The sequence below is a fragment of the Lepus europaeus genome, chromosome 2 (assembly GCF_033115175.1).
Source record: "Lepus europaeus isolate LE1 chromosome 2, mLepTim1.pri, whole genome shotgun sequence".
NCBI lineage: Eukaryota > Metazoa > Chordata > Mammalia > Lagomorpha > Leporidae > Lepus > Lepus europaeus.
This window is the reverse complement of record NC_084828.1, coordinates 3409296-3432728: the sequence shown is the minus strand read 5'-3', so window position 1 is coordinate 3432728 and position 23433 is coordinate 3409296. Positions and strand designations below refer to the sequence as shown.

At 63.3% G+C, this 23433-nt stretch overlaps 1 protein-coding gene across 2 annotated transcripts in view; it reads left to right on the top strand.

Annotated features, from left to right (window-relative positions):
• Window positions 1–22989, top strand: part of UBASH3A (ubiquitin associated and SH3 domain containing A) — a 30570-nt gene extending 7581 nt beyond the window's left edge. Inside the window, exons 5-14 of one of the 2 annotated variants that reach the window (XM_062175148.1) lie at window positions 952–1121; window positions 8143–8351; window positions 13804–13930; window positions 15417–15516; window positions 16868–16990; window positions 19246–19338; window positions 20412–20556; window positions 20940–21046; window positions 21869–21978; window positions 22852–22989. In XM_062175148.1, the coding sequence (XP_062031132.1) occupies window positions 952–1121; window positions 8143–8351; window positions 13804–13930; window positions 15417–15516; window positions 16868–16990; window positions 19246–19338; window positions 20412–20556; window positions 20940–21046; window positions 21869–21978; window positions 22852–22989 (1322 nt within the window). The remainder of the gene's footprint in view (window positions 1–951; window positions 1122–8142; window positions 8352–13803; window positions 13931–15416; window positions 15517–16867; window positions 16991–19245; window positions 19339–20411; window positions 20557–20939; window positions 21047–21868; window positions 21979–22851) is intronic. The other variant, XM_062175149.1, reaches the window with a different exon arrangement.
• The last annotated feature ends 444 nt before the right edge of the window (window positions 22990–23433 follow it).

Here is a 23433-nt window from a genome sequence, read left to right as displayed (position 1 = left end):
TCCAGGTCACGCTGACTCACCTGGCAAGCCCATCCTCTCGAACCTGCTGAAAAATGTCACAGCAGGAATTCCCCCACTGCCACGCGGGCCTCGAGCTGCGGCCAAGTGGCTCAGAGGCTGCAACCCAGCAGCCCGCCCACCCACGGCAGGCAGGCATCAGGAGCCCCCGACCTCCTGTGGCCGCCTTCCAGGGCATCAGACCCTGCGTGTCTGCAAGGGACTTGCGTGGCCAGGTCCCTGGTCACGACTGCCGAGAGGCCTCTGGAACAGGAAGCTGGCCAGGCCCCGGTGCTCTGCCACGGTCCCCCTGCCCACAGGGGCCGGATGAGGCTTCAGGCCGGTCCCCTGGGTGGCAGAGCCAGAGCAGTCGCTGCGAAGGCACCGACTGCCTCCCCCAGGGTAAAGCATTCGTGCCCTGCCTCCCCCAGGGTAAAGCTGCTGACCCCAGGCCCAGGCTGCCCCCCGACCTGCAGGGAGAAGCTGGCTGGGCTCGGCGGCCCCAGGCTTCCTGCTTGACCAAAGCGAGGTGTCCATTAGAGGTGCTGGGTGCTCTCCTGGGACTCTACGGCCAAGCCATAAACTGTTGGACGGGAGCTCAGCTAGGGGTCCGGCTGCGGAGTCGTGTGCACAGCCTGGGGGTGAAGAAGCTTCCTGCTTTGCCCGTCTTAATCCTTTCTTTGGACAACTCACTGGCAAACGGTTGGGTCCGAGACCCTGACCATAGCCCCACGCCCTCCTCTTTCCTGCGTCTGGAGAGACTTGCAGGATCCAGGCATCGCCATGTGTGACCCTGAGATGCCACAGGCATCCAAGCGAGCTCACAGGGAGAGTGGGGCAGGGGCGGGGCGGGGCGGGAGGCGCTGCCCACGCAGGGCTGAGGGGTCCCGGGCGAGCGGCCCTGGCTGTCCAGGAGAGGGCGCCCCTCAAGCCTGTGCGCCCCTCACCCCACAGACTGCACCGTGAAGCCGTGCACCAAGCAGCTGCACCTGACCCTGGCTCACAAGTTCTACCCCCACCACCAGAGGACGCTGGAGCAGCTGGCCAGAGCCATCCCCCCGGACCCCAGCTGCCAGTGGACGGCGGCTCTCTACTCGCGAGACATGCGCTTCGTGCACTACCAGGTGGGGATGTGGGCCTGTGTGTGTGGCTCTGTCAGCCCAGGTGGGCCTGTGTGTGTGGCTATGCCGGCCCAGGGGGTACGTGGGCCTGTGTGTCGGGTCCGTCAGCCCAGGGGGGAAGTGGGCCTGTGTGTGTGGCTCCATCAGCCCAGGGGGGACGTGGGCCTGTGTGTGTGGCTATGCCGGCCCAGGGGGGACGTGGGCCTGTGTGTGTGGCTCCGTCAGCCCAGGGGGGACGTGGGCCTGTGTGTGTGGCTCCGTCAGCCCAGGGGGGACGTGGGCCTGTGTGTGTGGCTCCGTCGGCCCAGGGGGGACGTGGACCTGTGTGTGTAGCTATGCCGGCCCAGGGGGGACGTGGGCCTGTGTGTGTGGCTATGCCAGCCCAGGGGGGACGTGGGCCTGTGTGTGTGGCTATGCCGGCCCAGGGGGGACGTGGACCTGTGTGTGTGGCTCCGTCGGCCCAGGGGGGACGTGGGCCTGTGTGTGTGGCTCCGTCAGCCCAGGGGGGACGTGGGCCTGTGTGTGTGGTTCCGTCAGCCCAGGGGGGACGTGGGCCTGTGTGTGTGGTTCTGTCGGCCCAGGGGGGACGTGGGCCTGTGTGTGTGGCTCCGTCGGCCCAGGGGGGACGTGGGCCTGTGTGTGTGGTTCCGTCAGCCCAGGGGGGACGTGGGCCTGTGTGTGTGGTTCTGTCGGCTCAGGGGGGACGTGGGCCTGTGTGTGTGGCTATGCCGGCCCAGGGGGGATGTGGGCCTGTGTGTGTGGCTATGCCGGCCCAGGGGGGACGTGGGCCTGTGTGTGTGGCTATGCCGGCCCAGGGGGGACGTGGGCCTGTGTGTGTGGCTCCGTCGGCCCAGGGGGGACGTGGGCCTGTGTGTGCGGCTCCATCAGCCCAAGGGGGACGTGGGCCTGTGTGTGTGGCTCCGTCAGCCCAGGGGGGACGTGGGCCTGTGTGTCGGGTCCGTCAGCCCAGGGGGGAAGTGGGCCTGTGTGTGTGGCTCCATCAGCCCAGGGGGGACGTGGGCCTGTGTGTGTGGCTCCGTCAGCCCAGGGGGGACGTGGGCCTGTGTGTCGGGTCCGTCAGCCCAGGGGGGACGTGGGCCTGTGTGTGTGGCTCCGTCAGCCCAGGGGGGACGTGGGCCTGTGTGTGTGGCTATGCCGGCCCAGGGGGGACGTGGGCCTATGTGTGTGGCTCCGTCGGCCCAGGGGGGACGTGGGCCTGTGTGTGCGGCTCCATCAGCCCAAGGGGGACGTGGGCCTGTGTGTGTGGCTCCGTCAGCCCAGGGGGGACGTGGGCCTGTGTGTCGGGTCCGTCAGCCCAGGGGGGAAGTGGGCCTGTGTGTGTGGCTCCATCAGCCCAGGGGGGACGTGGGCCTATGTGTGTGGCTCCGTCGGCCCAGGGGGGACGTGGGCCTGTGTGTGTGGCTATGCCGGCCCAGGGGGGACGTGGGCCTGTATGTGTGGCTATGCTGGCCCAGGGGGGACGTGGGCCTGTGTGTGTGGCTATGCCAGCCCAGGGGGGACGTGGGCCTGTGTGTGTGGCTCCGTCAGCCCAGGGGGGACGTGGGCCTGTGTGTGCGGCTCCATCAGCCCAAGGGGGACGTGGGCCTGTGTGTGTGGCTCCGTCAGCCCAGGGGGGACGTGGGCCTGTGTGTGGTTCTGTCAGCCCAGGGGGGAAGTGGGCCTGTGTGTGTGGCTCCATCAGCCCAGGGGGGACGTGGGCCTGTGTGTGTGGCTCTGTCAGCCCAGGGGGGACGTGGGCCTGTGTGTCGGGTCCGTCAGCCCAGGGGGGAAGTGGGCCTGTGTGTGTGGCTCCATCAGCCCAGGGGGGACGTGGGCCTGTGTGTGTGGCTCCGTCAGCCCAGGGGGGACGTGGGCCTGTGTGTCGGGTCCGTCAGCCCAGGGGGGACGTGGGCCCTGTGTGTGTGGCTCCGTCAGCCCAGGGGGGACGTGGGCCTGTGTGTGTGGCTCCGTCGGCCCAGGGGGGACGTGGGCCTGTATGTGTGGTTCTGTCGGCCCAGGGGGGACGTGGGCCTGTGTGTGTGGTTCTGTCGGCCCAGGGGGGACGTGGGCCTGTGTGTGTGGCTATGCCGGCCCAGGGGGGACGTGGGCCTGTATGTGTGGCTATGCCGGCCCAGGGGGGACGTGGGCCTGTGTGTGTGGCTCCGTCGGCCCAGGGGGGACGTGGGCCTGTGTGTGCGGCTCCGTCGGCCCAGTGGGGACGTGGGCCTGTGTGTGTGGCTATGCCGGCCCAGGGGGGACGTGGGCCTGTGTGTGTGGCTCCGTCGGCCCAGGGGGGACGTGGGCCTGTGTGTGCGGCTCCATCAGCCCAAGGGGGACGTGGGCCTGTGTGTGTGGCTCCGTCAGCCCAGGGGGGACGTGGGCCTGTGTGTGCGGCTCCATCAGCCCAAGGGGGACGTGGGCCTGTGTGTGTGGCTCCGTCAGCCCAGGGGGGACGTGGGCCTGTGTGTCGGGTCCGTCAGCCCAGGGGGGAAGTGGGCCTGTGTGTGTGGCTCCATCAGCCCAGGGGGGACGTGGGCCTGTGTGTGTGGCTCCGTCAGCCCAGGGGGGATGTGGGCCTGTGTGTCGGGTCCGTCAGCCCAGGGGGGAAGTGGGCCTGTGTGTGTGGCTCCATCAGCCCAGGGGGGACGTGGGCCTGTGTGTGTGGCTCCGTCAGCCCAGGGGGGACGTGGGCCTGTGTGTTGGGTCCGTCAGCCCAGGGGGGACGTGGGCCCTGTGTGTGTGGCTCTGTCAGCCCAGGGGGGACGTGGGCCTGTGTGTGTGGCTCCGTCGGCCCAGGGGGGACGTGGGCCTGTGTGTGTGGTTCTGTCGGCCCAGGGGGGACGTGGGCCTGTGTGTGTGGCTCCGTCAGCCCAGGGGGGACGTGGGCCTGTGTGTGTGGTTCCGTCGGCCCAGGGGGACGTGGGCCTGTGTGTGCGGCTCCGTCAGCCCAGGGGGGACGTGGGCCTGTGTGTGTGGCTCCGTCAGCCCAGGGGGGACGTGGGCCTGTGTGTGTGGTTCCGTCAGCCCAGGGGGGACGTGGGCCTGTATGTGTGGCTATGCCGGCCCAGGGGGGACGTGGGCCTGTGTGTCGGGTCCGTCAGCCCAGGGGGGAAGTGGGCCTGTGTGTGTGGCTCCGTCAGCCCAGGGGGGACGTGGGCCTGTGTGTGTGGCTCCGTCGGCCCAGGGGGGACGTGGGCCTGTGTGTGTGGCTATGCCGGCCCAGGGGGGACGTGGGCCTGTGTGTGTGGCTATGCCGGCCCAGGGGGGACGTGGGCCCTGTGTGTGTGGCTCCGTCAGCCAGGGGGGACGTGGGCCCTGTGTGTGTGGCTCCGTCAGCCCAGGGGGGACGTGGGCCTGTGTGTGTGGCTCCTTCAGCCCAGGGGGGACGTGGGCCTGTGTGTGTGGCTATGCCGGCCCAGGGGGGACGTGGGCCTGTGTGTGTGGCTATGCCGGCCCAGGGGGGACGTGGACCTGTGTGTGTGGCTCCGTCAGCCCAGGGGGGACGTGGGCCTGTGTGTGTGGCTCCGTCAGCCCAGGGGGGACGTGGGCCCCGTGTGTGTGGCTCCGTCAGCCCAGGTGGGATGTGGGCCTGTGCGTGTGGCTGTGACAGCCCAGGTGGGCACGTGGGCCCCGTGCATGCGGCTCTGTCAGCCCGGGGGGGACATTGGCCCCGTTCGTGCGGCTCCATCAGCTCTCACCATGGGAGGCGAGTGAGCGCACTGCCCTGGGCCCACACGGGAGGCGTTTGGGTAGAAGACAGAAGCTCTGCTCTCTACAAGCGTGGACATCCTCGTGCAACTGGAAATCAACATCTCACACACACACATACACACGTACACCACACACACACACCACACACCACACACACATACATACACATACATACACACGTACACCACACACACACACCACACACCACACATACATACATACACACACATACACACGTACACCACACACACACACCACACACCACACATACATACATACACACACATACACACGTACACCACACACACACACCACACACCACACATACATACATACACACACATACACATGTACACCACACACACACACCACACACCACACACACATACATACACATACATACACACGTACACCATACACACACACATACATACACATACATACACACGTACACCACACACACACACCACACACACACACCACACACCACACACATCACACATACCACACACACACACACCACACACGTACACACCACATACATCACACATACCACACACACACCACACACGTACACACCACACACACACCACACACACACCACACACCACACACATCACACATACCACACACACCACACACACACACCACACAAACACACCACACACCACACACATCACACATACCACACACACACACACCACACACCACACACATCACACACACCACACACACCACACACCACACACACACACACCACACACACACATCACACACACCACACACACATCACACGCACACACACACACATACACCACACACCACACACACACACACACCACACACACACACCACACACCACACACATCACACATACCACACACACACACCACACACACACACCACACACATCACACATACCACACACACACACCACACACACACCACACACACACATAACACCACACACACATACCACACACACCACACACACCACACACATACCACACACAAACATCACACACACCACACACACCACACACACACACCACACACACACACCACACACACCACACACATACACACCACACACACACACACCACACCACACACACCACACACACACACACACCACACACGCACACATACACCACACACCACACACACACACCACACACACCACACACATACACACCACACACACACACACCACACCACACACACCACACACACACACACACCACACACGCACACATACACCACACACCACACACACATACATACACACGTACACCACACACACACACCACACACACACCACACACAAACATCACACACACCACACACACACACCACACAGACCACACACCACACATGCACCACACACACATGAGCTACAGGTGCACGGAGATCCCCGGACAAGGGGGCACTTCCGGTTCAGAAAGCCCGCTGGTGACGGAGCCGTGCCGCGTGGTGGCGTGGGGGTCCTGCCCCTGGGAACCGAGTGGCTGAGAAAGGACCCACACAGACCAGGAACGGAGAACCCACGGTGCCCTGTGCACGGGGAAAGCTGCAGGGGGCCTGTTTAAAAAAATGTTTATTGGCCGGCGCCGCAGCTCACTAGGCTAATCCTCCGCCTGCAGCACCGGCACACCGGGTTCTAGTCCCTGTCGGGGCACCGGATTCTGTCCCGGTTGCCCCTCTTCCAGTCCAGCTCTCTGCTGTGGCCCGGAGGGCAGTGGAGGATGGCCCAAGTGCTTGGGCCCTGCACCCCATGGGAGACCAGGAGAAGCACCTGGCTCCTGGTTACAGATCAGCACGGTGTGCCGGACGCAGCAGCCATTGGAGGGTGAACCAACAGAAAAGGAAGACCTTTCTCTCTGTCTCTCTCTCTCACTGTCTAACTCTGCCTGTCAAAAAAAAATGTTTATTTATTTGTTTGAAAGGCAGAGTTAGAGAGCGAGAGCGAGAGAGAGAGAGAGCGAGAGCGAGAGCGCCCCTCCATCTGCTGGTTCTCTCCCTAAATGGCAGCGGCAGCCAGAGCTGGGCCAGGCTGGAGCCACGAGCCCGGGCTCCATCCAGACTCCCACGTGGGTGGCAGGGGCCCCAGCACTTGGGCCATCCTCCATGCTTCCCAGATGCATTAGCAGGGGCTGGATGGGAAGTCGAGCAGCTGGGAATTCAACCAGCGCTCACATGGGCTGCGGGCAGTGCAGGAGGCGGCTTAACCGGCTGGGCCACCACGCCAGCCCCTGTGGACCTCCTCGTGAACGCCCGTGAATGCCTGGTTACACGTGAAGAGCCTTCATGTAAGAAATGACCAAGTGTGTGGGTGCAGGACGCAGGATGCACAGCGAACAGACAAGGGGTCTTTAATATTCCTGAGAAATGCGCATTACGAAGAAAGCGCATGGTTATTTTGTACCAGAATCATCATCTTTTTGTACCATTTTTTCACAAACTTTTAAAAAAAGATTTTGTTTATTTATTTCAGGGGCAGAGTTACAGACAGGGAGGGAGAGACAGAAACTCCCTAAATGGCCACAATGGCCATAGCTGGGCCGATCTGGACCAGGAGCCAGGAGCTCCATCCGGGTCTCACACATGGGTGCAGGGACCCAAGCTCTTAGGCCGTCTCCCACTGCTTTCCCAGGCCATTAGCAGGGATTGGATCTGAAGTGGAGAAGCCAGGACTTGAACCAGCGCCCATATGGGATGCCGGCACCACAGGTGGAGGCTTAGCCCACTATGCCACAGCACCGGCCCCCTTTTCACAAACTTTAAAAAGATTTATTTATTTATTTGAAAGACAGAGTTTCAGAGAGGCAGAGAGAGAGGTCTTCCATGTGCTGGTTCACTCCCCACATGGCTGCAACAGCCGGAGCTGGGCTGATCCAAAGCCAGGAGCCAAGAGCTTCTTCTGGGTCTCCCATGCAAGTGCAGAGGCCCAAGGACTTGGGCCATCTTCCACTGCTTTCCCAAGCCATAGCAGAGAGCTGGATCGGAAGTGGAGCAGCCAGGTCTTGAACCTGTATCCATGTGAGGTGCAGGTGGCAGCTTTACCCGCTACGCCACAGCGCTGGCCTCCTTCTCACAGACTTCTCAAAGTGCCCTCACAGATACCAAAACTTATTTCTGAATCTCCCCGGAGAGTTCCGTGCCATCATCTCTGTCACGTGTGGCTAGACAAAGGCATGTGTGGGGTCTCGGGGGCCCCGGCTGGGCCCCGATGCCAGCCCCGAGCTGGCTTCCTGCCGCCGAGGGCCCCACAGAGGCCCCGGCTCGAGACGTGAGCGCGGTCTCCTCTTTCCAGACCCTGAAGGCACTGTTCCAGTACGAACCGCAGAACGTGGACGAGCTGGCGCTCAGCCCCGGCGACTACGTCTTCGTGGACCCCACGCAGCAGGAGGAGGCCAGCGAGGGCTGGGCCGTGGGGACGTCGCAGCGGACCGGCTGCCGCGGTTTCCTGCCACAGAACTACACGGAGAGAGCCAGCGAGGCCGACACCTGGGTGAAGCACAGGTGAGCGTCGCCCCGCCCCCGGCCCCGCCCTCCCTGAGTCCCGGTCTGGTGGGGCCACAGCGGCCACACGCTCCCGGACACCCCGTCACTTACACAGCAGCATTCTGAGTCCTAGGAAATCATCGTGCAGGGGCCCGGGGGTCCTCGATGGGTCTGAGGTTTCTGCCCATAATGTTTAGAAAACGCGAACGATGGCCGGCGCCGCAGCTCACTAGGCTAATCCTCCACCTTGCAGCGCCGGCACCCCGGGTTCTAGTCCCGGTTGGGGCTCCAGTTCTGTCTTGGTTGCCCCTCTTCCAGGCCAGCTCTCTGCTATGGCCCGGGAAGGCAGTGGAGGATGGCCCAAGTGCTTGGGCCCTGCACCCCATGGGAGACCAGGAGAAGTACCTGGCTCCTGCCTTCGGATCAGCGCGGTGCGCTGGCCGCAGCAGCCATTGGAGGGTGAACCAATGGCAAAAGGAAGACCTTTCTCTCTGTCTCTCTCTCACTGTCCACTCTGCCTGTCAAAAAAAAAAAAAAGAAAGAAAGAAAACGCGAACGACGCCATCTTTACTGCCCTAAGGCAGCCACCCCCCACCCCCACGTCACTGCACAGCCACCGGGCTCGTCCATCCCTCTGCTCGACGTGTGAGCAGCGAAGCCCGGTGCACTGTGGGTTATCTGTTGCCGTGGGACAACTGACCGCACGTGCAGCAGCTAGATCAGCCGGGACCCTTTTCTGAGTGCTCGCGGGTCCGCAGCCAGGACGGGTTGAACCGGGTCCCCGGCTCAGGACCTCACAAGCCTGTAACCGAGCTGTGGGCCGGGGCCAGGGTCTCGCCTGGTGGTGGTGGAAGTCATTCCTGGGAGCTGCCGAGCCCTGGGGCGTCCTGCCCGGCTGGGGTCTCTCAGCCCGGCGCCTTTAGCATCATCAGTGTTGTTTGTCTCCTCTGCCAGTCCCACAAGGAGGGAGAAACCAGGTGAGACTTGAATGCTATGGTGGCTGCGTCACCAACCTCACTGCTTACAAGTTCCACTTCCTAGGACTGGCACCGTGGCTCACTTGGCTAATCCTCCGCCTGTGGCTCCGGAATCCCATATGGGCGCCGGTTCTAGTCCCGGCTGCTCCTCTTCCAGTCCAGCTCTCTGCTGTGGCCCAGGAGGGTAGTGGAGGACGGCCCAAGTGCTTGGGCCCTGCACCCACATGGGAGACCAGGAAGAGGCACCTGGCTCCTGGCTTCGGATCGGCGCAGCGCCGGTCATGGCGGCCATTTGGGGGGTGAACCAATAGAAGGAAGACCTCTCTCTCTGTCTCTCTCTCACTGTCTGTCTGTCAAATAAAAAAAACAAGTTCCACTTCCTATGCACACTCTCTGTCACTACATAATAAGGAACCCTTCCTCCAATGTTTAGATTTATTTATTTGAGAGACAGAGAGAGAGAGAGAGAGAATCTTCCATCCACCGGCTCACTCCCCAAATGGCCACAATGGTCAGGGCTGGGCCAGGCTGAAGCCAGGAGCCAGGAGCTTCTTCCAGGTCTCCCACTGGGTGCAGGAGCCCAAGGACTTGGACCATCTTCCGCTGCTTTCCCGGGTGCATTAACAGGGAGCTGGATGGGAAGTGGAGCAGTAGGACTTGAACCGGCGCCCATGTGGGACACCAGGGTTGCGGATGGCGGCTTAACCTGGCCTCCTCCAGTTTTCTGTAGCACGGGGCCCCTCCTTTCTGAGTGGCTCTGGCAGCACCTCCAACGTCCAGACTGCGCACGCTCACTGGGGTCTGCTCTGCCATGCTGCGTACATTCCTAGCCCCCCACTCCCGATACCAAAGTTAGTGCTGGCGAGGCTTTGGCCAGAGAAAAAGAACCAGAATTCCACGCAGCTGTAATATTAATCCTCGCAAATATTTCACGTGTGTGTAAGATGTTTTCTATTGCACGACACACAGCACACAATGAGTCTTTGGAAAACGCGTATTAGGGGAAAATTGCGTGGATTTCAGAGTCCTCTGCAGCAAAATGAATTTATCTCGTTCCATTGTTCATGCACCTTTTGAAAAAGGCGCTTTGTTACGGCCGCTGTACGTGTGACCTGTATGGGTTCACGTCAAGGAATTGTCTTGGCCGTTGTTGAGGTCAGCGGCCGGGCGCTCAGGTGGAAAGGGAGAGTCCCCCGCAGGCTGGGGCGCGTTGTCCCCACGGAGCCGATGAGCACAAACACCCGGAGGCGGGACATGCAGACAGGGCTCTGGGAGTCTGAGCTCAGGGAGTGCCTCCGCCTTCCGACAGTGACTCCTGGGCGCCGCTGTGCCCTTGACGCTGGCTGAGCCGCTCCGTCCACATCAGAGGGCCGATTCTGATGCTCAGCTCCAGGCCCTGACTCGGCTTCCTACCAAGCAGGCACTGGGGGACAGCACTGACAGCTCAAGTCGTGGGGTTCCTGCCCCCACACGGGACCCTGGACTGAGTTCCCAGCCCACCCCATCCACTGCAGGCGTCTGGGGAGTGGACCAGCAGAGGAGAGCGCTTTCTCTTTGTCTCTCTGCCTCTCAAATAAATGTATAAATAAAATTAAAATGGCTCCCAACAGAGTCTCTGAGGCCCACTCGGGGAGCCCAGGGGATTCCGCTGGAATCCAGCGGATCGGGCAGAAGTCAGGTCTCTGAGCCCCTCCCAGCAGCACCCACTTGCATTGCGCTGGTACCTGGGAGAAGCCCAGTGTGACCTCAGGCCACTGGCCCTGCTCCCTCCACCCTCCGGCTCTAAGAGGCCCTGGTAGCCTGCCCTCATCAGAAACTTCCAGAAGGGGAGTTCTGGGGACCATCATTCAGCCTGGCCTCGATGACACAGGCGAAGCCACCCCAAGATGCTAATGCCATTCTGTGCGCGTTGGCACCTCCTCCCAGGTCTCAGCCAGGAGGGTGGGGGTGACCGCGGGAGGACAGCAGGGTGGGGCATCCCCACATCGGAGAGTGGGCGGGGCGGGGAACACACCCAGAAAAGCCCTTTGTTGTGGGCCAAGACTTCCTGGCGCCCTGGGAGCTCACACGGGCACAGCCCTGCCTCTGTCCCCAGGAAGGAGGCCCGAAAACTGTTCACTCATGGACTTGACCTTCTGGCAATGATGGGACAGTGCCGAGAGGTGGCAGCACCACAGGGCTTGTCAACTAACCCATCAGTCACCGTCCCCAGGCGGCCCCTCCCGCCCCGGCCCTTGTCTTTCACCGGGTAGAAGATTGGGGACCGCGTCAGGGCTGTGGGTAGCGGGAGCCCACTCAGGAATGGCGGCGGCTTCCCAGGCTCTGGGCAGGAAGCAGGTGCTGGGAAGTGCTAAGGGTGCGAGTGTCAGAGTCCAGAGGACCGGTCACCTTCCAGCCAGGTCGGGGACGCGGCCGTCAGTGCAGGCATACCTGTCAACGGACGCTTCAACCACACAGCAAGTTGGTGACAAGGCCGAGCGACAGCCCCTGAAGCCCCAGCCTCCACCAGCCGCACGTGTGTGGAGTGGGGTCTCTCACAGGACCTGTGAGTGTCGTCCTAGGAAGAGGAGGGGCGCACAGAGGGCCGCCCCCACCTGTAGCCCTGCCCAGCCCTGGCCTCACACCCCAGCCTCCAGGGCCATGAGGCCCCGTGCCTCCGTGGAAGCCCCAGCCTGTGCCCCGGGACACCAGGGCGGGAGCAGGGCCGGTGCCACCCCACCCTGCGTTGGTGCCCCTTTGCAGAGCCCTGGAGAACCGAGTCACACGTCTGCCTGGGGTGTCATCAAAGAGGAAGACAGAAAGTTCCAGAAGCCGGGCTCTCTCCTTTCTCCTCCCGTGGCCAACATTTCCCAGGTTCCCCGTCGCATCTCACCAGAAAGCTGGGCGTTCTCTCTGCCCATAGGCTGCTCAGGCTGCTGTGCACGGCAAAGCTCCCCGCTGGCCCCAGGAGCCTCCGGAGGAGGAGGGAACCAGGAGGTGGGGCTGTTCCCTGGGCCCTCCGCCTGCTCAGGACATGCCGGGAGCTCGCACCGCGTCTCCCCTCCCTGCGTCTGGCTGTGGGGGAGGCACGACCCCTGGGAATCGCCTCGGCCAGGACGCTGCCCACAGCCTGCAGGTGAAAACAAGACCACACAGTGAGGCGGGAAGACAGCCACAGCCTCCAGGCAGCCAGGGACTGAGCAAACAATCAAAACACCACAACACCATGCGGCGAGGAACGAGGAACGGTCCAGGACCTTGACCCTGCGGTGCGAGGGCGGCGGCCGAGGCTGTGGCCCGGACACCGGGGAGCTCCTGGCTTGGGAGAGGGCTCAGGGCGGGAGCCTGGGGAGTGGCTGACGGCTGTGTGGCACCGGGGGGCTCGGGGCTCTGAGGAAGAGGATGTATTACAGCCGGGTGCAGCAGGTGGAACATGTGCCACGCTCCTGCCTGGGAAAGGTGAACCGGGAAACATGCCGATTCCTCCCGGAGTCACCCCCAGGCGAAACCCAATGGCATTGGTCGTCTCAACGTCACGGGACACTCGGACAGTGTAAGCAGGAGAGAAGACGTGGGGAAGCTTTGCCCACCAGACACGAGCAACCTCTCGAAAGTCTGCAGGGGCCTGGCCAGAGGGGACGAGAAAGCTGAGGACAGCGGGGGCGGGGATGGTCTTCCTCCACCGAAATCCACTCATAGCAGAATCTAGAGTTCCACGGCAGAGGGAGCCGTGCTCCAGAGAGAAGCCCTCCCTCCTCCCCACCTCGTCCAGCCCCTAGGACATGTGACGTGGGAGCCAGGGGGTCAGAGCCACAGAGGAAGTCACAGAGCGTGATCACAGCAGTGCTCCCCGGAGGATGCGTGAGAACGGCCCCTCCCGCCGAGCAGCCGCCTGCCTCCCTGGCCCTCCACGCAGGCCCGCGGCACCCACGCGGCACCACTGCACCTTCGGTAAAAAGGGATCTGTGAAAGCTTTGCAGGAAACTCCATTTCCCACAGACTTTCAGAAGGACCCTCGTTCAAAATTGCAGGAAAAACACCTGGGCTGGCGCTGTGGCGTAGCGGGTAAAGCCACTGCCTGCAGTGCCAGTATCTCATGTGGCCGCCGGTTCGAGTCCCGGCTGCTCCACTTCCGATCTGGCTCCCTGCTAATGCACCTGGGAAAGCAGTGGAAGATGGCCCAAGTGCTTGGGCCCCTGTACCCACCTGGGAGACCCGGAAGAAGCTCCTGGCTCCTGGCTTCAAATCAGCCCAGCTCTGGCTGTTGCATCCATTTGGGGAGTGAACCAGCGGATGGAAGACCTCTCTGTCTCTGTCTCTCTCTCTCTCTCTCTCTCTCTCTGACTTTCAAATACATAAATGAGTCTTTTACAAACCGGAACATTGTCCTCATGGGCTGTGCGCCCACAGTTCCACACCGCCCTCTCTGTGTCCAGGTCAGGGAGTTCTCAAGCGCATCCAGGACTGGACGCTGTGTCTCCATGGCAACCACAAGACGCTGCCTCTGTTTGCAGGACCTACACCTTCAGCCTGGCCGTGGACCTGAACTCCAGGAAGGACGGTGAAGCCAGCGGCCGGCAAGGCGGGGAGTTTGCCGCTGCACAGCCAGCTCAGAGCGTTGGCACCTTACAGACCTTGCAGGTAAGACAGCAGCCCACTTTCCAATTTGTATCTACTTTTAAGATATTCATCTATTTGAAATGCAGAGAGAGAGATCGTCCAGCTATCAATGCACTCCCCCAAATGGCTGCAGCAGCTGGGGCTGGACCAGACTGAACCAGGAGCCAGGAACTCTACCCGGCCCGGGTCTTCCATTCCATGTGGGTGGCAGGGGCCCAAACACTTGAGCCATCACCTGCTGCCCCCACCCCCGGGCTCATTAGCAGGAAGCTGGGTCCGAAGCAGAGCAGATGGAATCGGAACTGACATCCCAAGTGGGATGCTGACATCCCAAGCCGTGGCTGAGCCCAGTGCCCACAATGCCCTCCCTGAGGGATGGGGGCAGAGAGAGAGAGGGCACTCCCATGAGTCAGTTCACTCTGCAAACGCCACCAACAAGCAGGGCTGGGCCATGCTGGAGCTGGGGCCAGGACGTGATCCAGGTCTCCGATGCTGCAGGAGCACCGAGCACTGTCGAGGCCCCCAGGCTGCAGGGGTCCGGCTTGCCTTGTGCGGCTCACTGCACAGGGCCGGGCAGGGGCTGGCAGGAGCAGCCTCTGGTGTGGCCCCAGGAACTCCTGCAAAGCGGGGGGCCTGTGCCCCCAGCCCCTGCCACTTCCCAAGGAACAGAGACACCTACTGGAGGAAGTGGCCAATGGCACAAGGCCTTGGGCTCCCTAACCGGGCAGAACAAAGCCTAATGGGAGTGGTCAGCCCAGAAGGCTGGGATCCAAACAAGAGCCCGACTCACGTCCCAGCTGCTCTGCCTCTGATCCACTCTCCTGCTAGTGTGCACCTGGGAGGCAGCAGGTGACGGCCCAGGTCCTCGGGCCCCTGCACCCACGCGGGAGACCCGGATGGAGCCCCTGGCTCCTGGCTTCCGCCTGGCCCAGCCCTGGCTGTTGTGGGCATTTGGGGGCTGAACCAGTGGATGGAAGACCTCTCTTCCTCTACCCCCGCCCCGTGTCTCTGCCTGTTAAGCCGTTTGCATTTTCCTCTCTAGAGTCTGCAGGAATCAGAGGGTGATGCCGGAGCTGGTGCCCCAGGGCTTCATGCTGAGGAGGCCACGTCTTTGCTCCTCAGTAGCAAACCACACAAATATTAGCTCGTTGGTGGCCAAAGACAGAGCAGGCGCAGGTGCAGGGGCCACGCGTGCTGGCTCCTGTGATGCCCTCCCCGCCCTGTCCATCCTGGCTCCCAGCAGCCCCCAGCTGACCTCCCGTGGAGGACCCCAACTACTTGTGCTCCCACCCTCCCTTGTTTTGCCCCAGGGAATTCTGCACCAGTCTAGGGACCATGGCAGGTACCGCAGCTCCATGTCCCAGTGCCTAACACAGCCCCTCTTGGTGTCACGGGGACACTGTGGCCGGAACCCTGAATCGAGGGCCTGCGCTGAGGCTGGGGTGGGGGCAGTCACCATGCCACCCCTGGATGCTGAGCGGCTCGGGCCTCGCTTCCCTCCCCACAGGCCGCCCTGGCGAGGAGACGCGTGCTGGTGGTGCGCCACGGGGAGCGAGTGGACCAGGTCTTCGGGAAGTCGTGGCTGCAGCAGTGTTGCACCCCAGACGGTAGGTGGCGTCTAGGCGAAACTCCAGACAGCAGCGTCCCGGCCTTTTAACACCAGAGATCCCCTCTGTGGTGCCCAACCCCATCGTCTGTGACGACGATGACCACAGTGTCCACGTGGGGTGCACCTGCACGTGCAGGACGTCTCTGAGCGGCCCACCTCGGACACCTGTGCAGTGGGCACAGGGAGCCAGCGAGTGCCCGTGGAGCCAGGACACCTTAGCGACCACAGCAGGCACCAGCAGTGCCGCCCCTGAACCCCCCAACTGCCACATGGCCCCGGCCCCTGTCTCCTCTCTGGGTCTCTCCCAGCTAATCCTGACTACCATTGCCACATCCCCACGACACCTGCTACGCAGCTTGACAGGCACACAGGGCCCTTGTTCTCAGCTCTGCGCTCCCGACTGCCAGGGACTGAGAACCGTGCGGTGGACGCAGGGTGGACCCTGTACGGGTGACCCACGCCCCTGGCAGTGCTCACCCCAAAGGCCAGCCCAGAATTACGCCACCAAGCCGTGGCCGACTGCATCAATTAAGGGATCACCCAGGGTGACAGAGTCCGTTCACAGTGGCTGGGCTGGCCCAGAGGAGGGGCCGTGGGTGAACCAGGGGTGCTCTGAGCAGTCGCCAAGGGCTCTCAGGGCCCAGAACATGGCTGCCCCTAGGAAGCAAGGCCCAAGGGAAACAGAACCAGACAGCAGGGGGCAGTGACACACACAGGGAGCCGGCTCAGCTGCCCCGTACTGCAGAAGCTGACGCCTGGGCCACCTGGTGGCTGTGAGCCAAGCAGAGCGGGCTGGCAGCACCATCTGGCGAGCAGGGCAGCCCACCTCCCGCTGACCGCTCAGCACCGGGCTCTGGGCACTAGCTCCCTGGCCCGCCACTTCCTCACTTTTCCAACGAGAGAGATTAGGTCGTCTGCTTCTAGGCAGCACGCGGAGTAGCTAGGGCTGGGGTCTGACGGCCCAAGGTCCCAGCACAGGTGCCCCAGGCAGCCTCTGGGCACCCCCAGGCCGAGCAGCCTGTGGCTCTGGGCAGCCCCGGGGGCGGGGTCTGGTTATACCTGATTAACTGAGGTCGACTTGAGATGACTGTCCAGGTAAGCTATGTCCATAAGGACCCTCGGTTCCTTATCAGGAAAAGTGGGAACGCCGCTCTGCGGAAGCTGGGAGAGCACCGAGTGGCTGGAGCCCTCAGTCTTTCCTGGGACAGAACCCACGTCTCTGAGCACCCAGTCCCCGGGAAGCGACGCGGTGACCTCGCTCGCCACGGGGGTGCCGGCCTGGGGCGCTGTGGGGGCCAAGTCCGCCCTGCGCGAGGACCCGGGGCCGCTGATGCTCCTCTGTGCCCTAGGGAGGTACCACCGGCCCGACCTGAACTTTCCCAGCAGCCTGCCCAGGCGCAGCAGTGGCCTCAGGGCCTTCGAGAACGACCCGCCGCTGTCCTCCTGTGGGATCTTCCAGGCCAGAATGGCAGGTAGGGGGGTAACAACCCTAGCATCTGGGCCCAGCGGCACCGAGGGAGCCCCTGCCGCCTGCCCTGGGCCTCAGCGTCAGCCTCACTCCCAGCCTCAGAGGAGGAGGAAGCCAGGCGGGGAGGGCCAGGGCCTCACGCACGGTCACGGAGCGGGGAAGTGCGTGTCCCACCCAGGGGAGCCGGGAGGAACGGAAGACGGGCAAGCGAGGGAGGAAAAATCAACCCCGCTGGGCGCCAAGGAGGTGGCTCAGGTGAACAGCCCCGTCCCTTGCTGGCGTTGTTTCCAATTCTGTCACGCTGGGCCCTGCTTTCTGCTGGGGGTTCTGCTGCGTTCCACTCCGCTGTTGGCTCAGGGAGACCCCCGAGCGCGTCTGGACTTTGTTGTGTGGATTCGGAAACTCGAATTACAGAGGCCAGAAGGCATCCCTGGCCACGCAGCTGCTCACTGCAGGGAGCCGCAGGGGCCGGCTGGCCTGCTGCCCACCCAGGGCCTGGCTGTCCTGTTGCCCACCCAGGGACTGGCTGGCCTGCTGTCCACCCAGGGCCTGGCCGGCCGGGTTGCCCCTGCTCGCCAGCCCCCAGTGTGGAGCGTTGGTTGATCGCCAGAGTGAAAGTGCCGTCCTCACACCACGGCTGATCTCAGCTCCCAGAGGGCCCCAGACACAGTCGGAAACAGAGGGTGTCAGCTGCCCTGGGCTGTGTGAGCTGTGGGGTGTGTGTGTGTGTGTGTGTGTTTGCACAGCAGTGTGGGCTGACTCCCCACAGCCCTGTGTGCTCCGTGTGTGTGTGTGTGTGTGCGCGCGCGCGTGCGCACAGCAGAGCAGCTGAGGGCCTGCCCAGGGCCCAGAGCCTCCCTGTCACTCAGCTTTGCAGCTCCAAGCCTCACACCTGACTCCCAGCCGGCTGCATGCCCCCAGCTCATGTGTGTGTGTATGTGTGAGCACCCGTGCGTGGGCGTCTGTGTGGGCCCTTCCTGGCCTCTGCCCTCACTTTTTCAGGCTCCTGCAATATGGAGCCCACGCTGGGCGGCCTAAACAGTGGATAAGCCTAGCCCCATAGGACTGGAGCCCCACAGTCCAGGCCGCAGGGCGCCGGGGCTGTGTGTCCCAGGCATCTCTCGCTGGCTTGCAAATGACATCTTCTCCTTGTGTCCTGTGGGTGTCGCTGTGTCCACCCTTCACACCGGCTTAGACCTCCCTCCCTGTGACTTGGTTACGGAGTCCCTGGTGCCCAGGGCAGTCTACAGAGGCCAGAGTCCCTGAGTGAAGTGACACGGGGGCCACAGAACCCACACACAGCCTCCCGACCCTTCTAATCTTCTAGACCACTTGTGATGCCGCACACAACGCAAGCGCTGGATGCGAAACTGTCACACAACACTATCCAGGGAGTAACCACAGGAGGAAACGGTGCGGGCTTAGCACAGGCGCAATTTTTTCCCAATTCTTTGGATCCGTGATTGGTTGAATACCTTGGCTGTGACCTCGCGGCTGGGCCAGGTGCAGCCGCCCTCTAGAACCCCATTTCCCAATACAGTGTCAGTCGGAGATGCCAGGGGTTAGGACCCCAGTGCGTCGGGTTTTAGAGGGAGACACAGTTCCACCGGTAACGGCCCCCACACCTCGCCTGCAGCTTCTGTACCCCAGGGCTCCCCACTTCCCAGAGGGTGGGGCTCGGAGACACAGGGGCCTCGGCGGCCTTGGGCTTTCTGATGCTACAGAACAAGTGGCCGCGGCCCTACAGACCCAGCTCCGCAGACCAGAAACAGGCTCAGGGCACTGAGTCCCACGTCCCAGCGCCCTGAACCAGGAGTCAGCTGAGCCAGGCTCTCATCCCGAGCCCAGGGCCCCTTCCAGACCCACGCAGGCTCTTGGCAGGATTCCGTCCTGTGGCTGTGGCCCTGGGCCTGCCTGGTGCTGGCTCTCAGCTCCTGGGGCCTCCCACACTGCTCGGCACCCAGAGCCCTCCCCCGGGAAGCCGACAGCCGCCTTCAGAGCTCTCCGGCTTTCTCTGGGGCCACCTGGAGGGAATCTGTGTGTCTAGGGTGCTCCTGGCGTGGGCAGTCCCCAGGATCAGCTCCCTCTGCTGCTTGGTGTACGGTTGTCACAGGCTCCGCCCACACCCCAGGGGGGCAGGTGGGGTGCACAGACCACAGGGTGGCATCAGGCCGTCTCGCACCGTGCCCGTCGCAGGGGGTGAGCCTCCCACTGCAGGCTGGAACTCCGAAGGGCCGTCTCCCACCTGCTCTCTCCCAGGGGACGCACTGCTGGCCAGCGGCATCAGAATCGCCGCTGTGTTCGCCTCGCCAGCGCTCCGCTGCGTGCAGACGGCAAAACACATCCTGGAAGGTGGGTGACGGCGGCCGGGCTGCTACGCTGCTTCCACCTCGCGGGAAGTGGGTGGAGGCGGAGCTGGCTAACGGGTGAGGGGTGGGCAAGGAACGATCCCGCCAAGGCAGCTGCAGGCGGGCACACTGAGCCCATAGGTGCTTCTGGAATGCCAGGGTGGGAGCTGGGGCCGGCGAGCGCCTGGGTCTGACATCGTACCCTTCACCTCTGGCCCCCTGTGGAGGCTCCTGTGTCTGGAGCCAGGCAGGCAGACGCCTACGAGGCTGGGAGCTGCAATGCCGGCTCTTCCCGGCAGGGGGCGCTGCGGGGCGCTGTCCAAGGTTCTGAAAGGCTGAGCTCAGGCAGCCGCCTGCACCGGCCGCAGTGTCCGTCTACACAACAGCCTGTTGGGAGGCCTGGGCTCTGCTAGCCGGCCTGAGTCCCACCTGCTCCTCCCTGGGGTGGGCATGGCCGGGAGCACGGGCTTTGTTCCTCACAGTGGTAGGAGAGGGCAGAGCCCGTGACAGGTGCAGCAGGTGGGGAGATGTGGAGGGCTCTTTGCCTCGGCCTCTTGGAGCCACAGGAAGTCAGGTCAGCGGCAGAAAGTGGACGAGGGGAGGGACCGCTGGGAGTCCGAGTGAGGCTGCAGGTATGAGACAGCTGCCAGGGACCGGGAGATGCCCGTCCAAGGCAGCACCAAGGGGCCGCCTACGGCTTCTCAGACCCCCGTCTCTGTGCCCAGAGCACTGGGACCCATCCAGCGCTGAGCTGGCCAAGTCCTCGGTGGTTCTCAGCCTTCACCAGGGCTGTGCTTTTGAAGTGGGGGCTGGGCACCAGCCTGCTGTCCACAGCCCCTGCCAGCCCTCTTCCCCGTGGACAGAGGGTCCCCACTCCTCCAGCACCTGCCAACTGCCCAGCGATTTTGCTCTCAGAAAGAGGGAAATTCCACAGAGCAATATTTGCTAAGAAAAAAGCCACCTGTTTGAGAGGCGGTCCGGAGGTGTGTGTGAGAGTCTGAGTCCAGGCGGGGACTCATTTGCTGGAAGCAAAAGTGGACGAGGACGAGGACAAACCCCTGTGTTCTGTCGCACCAGAACTCCAGCTGGAGAGGAGGCTCAAGATAAGAGTGGAGCCCGGGATCTTCGAGTGGACAAAGTGGGAGGCCAGCAAAGCGCCCCCGGCCCTCATGACCTTGGAGGAGCTGAAAGAGGCAGGTCTCAGCGTGGACACTAATTACAGGTGCGTGGCCCTGAGCTCCCCGCCCCGGGGCGCTGGTTCTTGTGGAAGGAAACGCTCATGGCCTGTGCTGGAGAGGGGAGGACGGGCTCCAGTCCGTGGGTGCAGAGCCAAGGGGTGGGGCTGGGTGGGGGCCGGGGCTCTCAAAATCTGAGAGAAAAGAGGTCTGAGGAGCTGCTGGGAGCCTGGCCGAGGGCAGGGTCCTCTTCTTTCCCTCCCACGCCTGCCTCTGCCACACAGAGGCCCCCGTGTTCCAAAGAACGTGTGCTGGGCACTGCTGCCCTCCCTCAGCACAGAACCAGCACCCCCTGCCGACTGCACCCCGCGGTCCTGAGCCTGTGTTCCCAGGATCCAGCATGGCCACCCCACCTCTCTCCTCATTCCAGGCCTGCATTTGCCCTCTCCTCCCTCACACCAGCTGAGAGCTATGACGACTACGTGGACAGGTGCGCCGTGAGCGTGGCACAGATGGTCAGCGCCTGCCCACAGGACAGTAAGTGCCTTGCTGCCTTGGGGATGGGCTCACCTCCAGGGTGCACAATGGATCATTCTCTGAGCCCCTGCATACTCCAGACTCCCTGGCCCCCTTCTGCGGCCAGCCGAGTGCGATGTCACTGCTGCTATCCTAACCGGGTGTGCAGACACACATGCCATGCCCCCTAAGCCCTGGGGACCCCGTTCTGTGTCTGAGTGGCCAAAAAACCCAGGGCCAACACAGTGCTGTCAGTCCAAACACCCAGGTCAGCTCCCAGGATGCAAGGGGACCAGGCAGGCACAGAGTCAGATCTACCAGGTGTGGGCGGGGGCGGGCTTGGGCTGGGCTGGCCTCCCACCTCCTGGCTTCCACTGTCCTGGATGAAGCACACACAGAGCTGGCTTCCCATTCTGTCCCCAAGCTGGCAGGGATAACTTTGTCACCCCTGGGAGACTCACTGGGCCAGTGGTCGCCAGCTGTCTCTGTCGCAGTGGGAGTCACGGCAGGCTCACAGCTATAAACCCACCGACAGTTCTAAAGGGGACTGGATCCCGGCTGGGCGGCAGCCACTATCACATCACAGCCTGTGACAGTGCCTGGCAAGCTGGCCAGAGGGCAGTGGCTCAGTCACTCCCACCCATCTCTGGGGCTGGCAGGCAGGGGCTGCCCCCAGGTCCCCGTGGGAGGTGAAGGATGCTGGGGTGGACTGAGCCAGTGCCCAGCGCACCTGCCCCTGCCCCAGCCCCTGCCCTGGGTCCCCTCGAGGCTCGGCACCACAGGGGCCACGGACAGCACTGGGCCCTCTGCCTGCCCTCACCCCAAGGTGTCTCTTTCCTGCAGTGGGCGTCATCCTCATCGTGAGCCATGGCTCCGCGCTGGACTCCTGCACCCGGCCACTCCTCGGACTGCCGCCGCGGAGCTGTGGGGAGTTTGCCCAGCTGGTGAGAAAGGTGGGTGCCTGCTCCTGCCCCTTTGGGCCACAAAGTTGTGCCCTGGGAGGCGCAGGGCCAACACACACCCCAGTGTCAATCCCAAGCCAGCAACCAGGAGCTTCCTCCAGGTCTCCCATGCGGGTGCAGGGGCCCAAGGACTTGGGCCATCTTCTGCTGCTCTCCCAGGCCATAGCAGAGAGCTGGATGGAAAGTGGAGCAGCTGGGACTTGAACCTGCACCCATATCGGATGCCAGCATTGCAGGCAGCGGCTTTACCCGCTGAGCCACAGCACTGGCCCCATCTTTTTTATTATTATCTTTGAGAGGCAGAGAGACTCATCACCAGCCAGCCAGACGTGGTTGACGCCCCAGATGTCCTCAATGGCCGGGGCTCGGATCTGGGACCTCAGTCCAGGTCTCCCGCGTGGGTGGCAGGGACCCGCCACGTGAGCCATCAGCGCTGCCTCCTGGGAACTGGGAGCTGCGGTGGACACAGACCAGGGAGCTCTGACAGGGGTGTGGGCATCTTTTTCCTCGATGTGTGCTTATTTGAAAGGCAGAGTGACAGAGAGGGACAGACAGGGAGAGAGAGGGCTCCCATCCGCTGGCGCACTCCCCAGATGCCCACAGCAGCTGGGGCCACCTGGTCCACCCCGCAGGGCGTGGTAGTAGCCGCAGGCTGGTTGGCTGGCGACAAGTGACTGATGTGTAGCCCTGCACGTTGATTGGCTGGTGAGTAGTGACTGACGCATGGCCCTGCAGGCTGATTGGCTGGCGGAGTGACTGACATGTAGCCCTGAGGGCTGATTGGCTGGCAGAGTGACTGACATGTAGCCCTGCGGGCTGATTGGCTGGCGAAGAGTGACTGACAGCCATGTTTCCCTGTCCTAGATCCCATCTCTGGGCATGTGCTTCTGTGAAGAAAACAGAGAGGAGGGGCGGTGGGAGCTGGTGAGCCCACCCGTGAAGACGCTCACGCACGGCTCCAACGCGGCCTTCGACTGGCGGAGCTGGATCCTGGGCAGCTGAGCGGCCGCGCGTGGGCTCAGCGCCCCGCGTGGGGAGCCGCAGACCGCGCGCCACGCCCGAGGCCTCCGCGTTCCAGAACATTCGCCCTCGCATCAGCCTCGCTCACCCGCTCACCCCGGCGGGGGCTCCAGGGCCCACGGGCGCGGCTCTGACCTCCGGCCCGGGTTCCCCACGTGCGCGCTGACCACCCGCGTGGCTGCGCTGCTCCGGCAGGGTCAGGTCCCACCGCCTCCTCCCCCGCCACACGCGGTGCTCAGTGGGGGCCCCGCACTCCGCAGGCAGGAAGACCCCCGGCACACCGGGCAGCGCGGTGTCCATGGCCCAGGCGTCCGGGCCGGCGCCGCCGTAATAAATGACCGCAGACTCGGTGAGGACAGCTCGCCCTGGCTCGGCCGGGGGCTGCGCTCCCGTGGGACCCCTCCCTGCACTGTCTCCCTCCCAGGG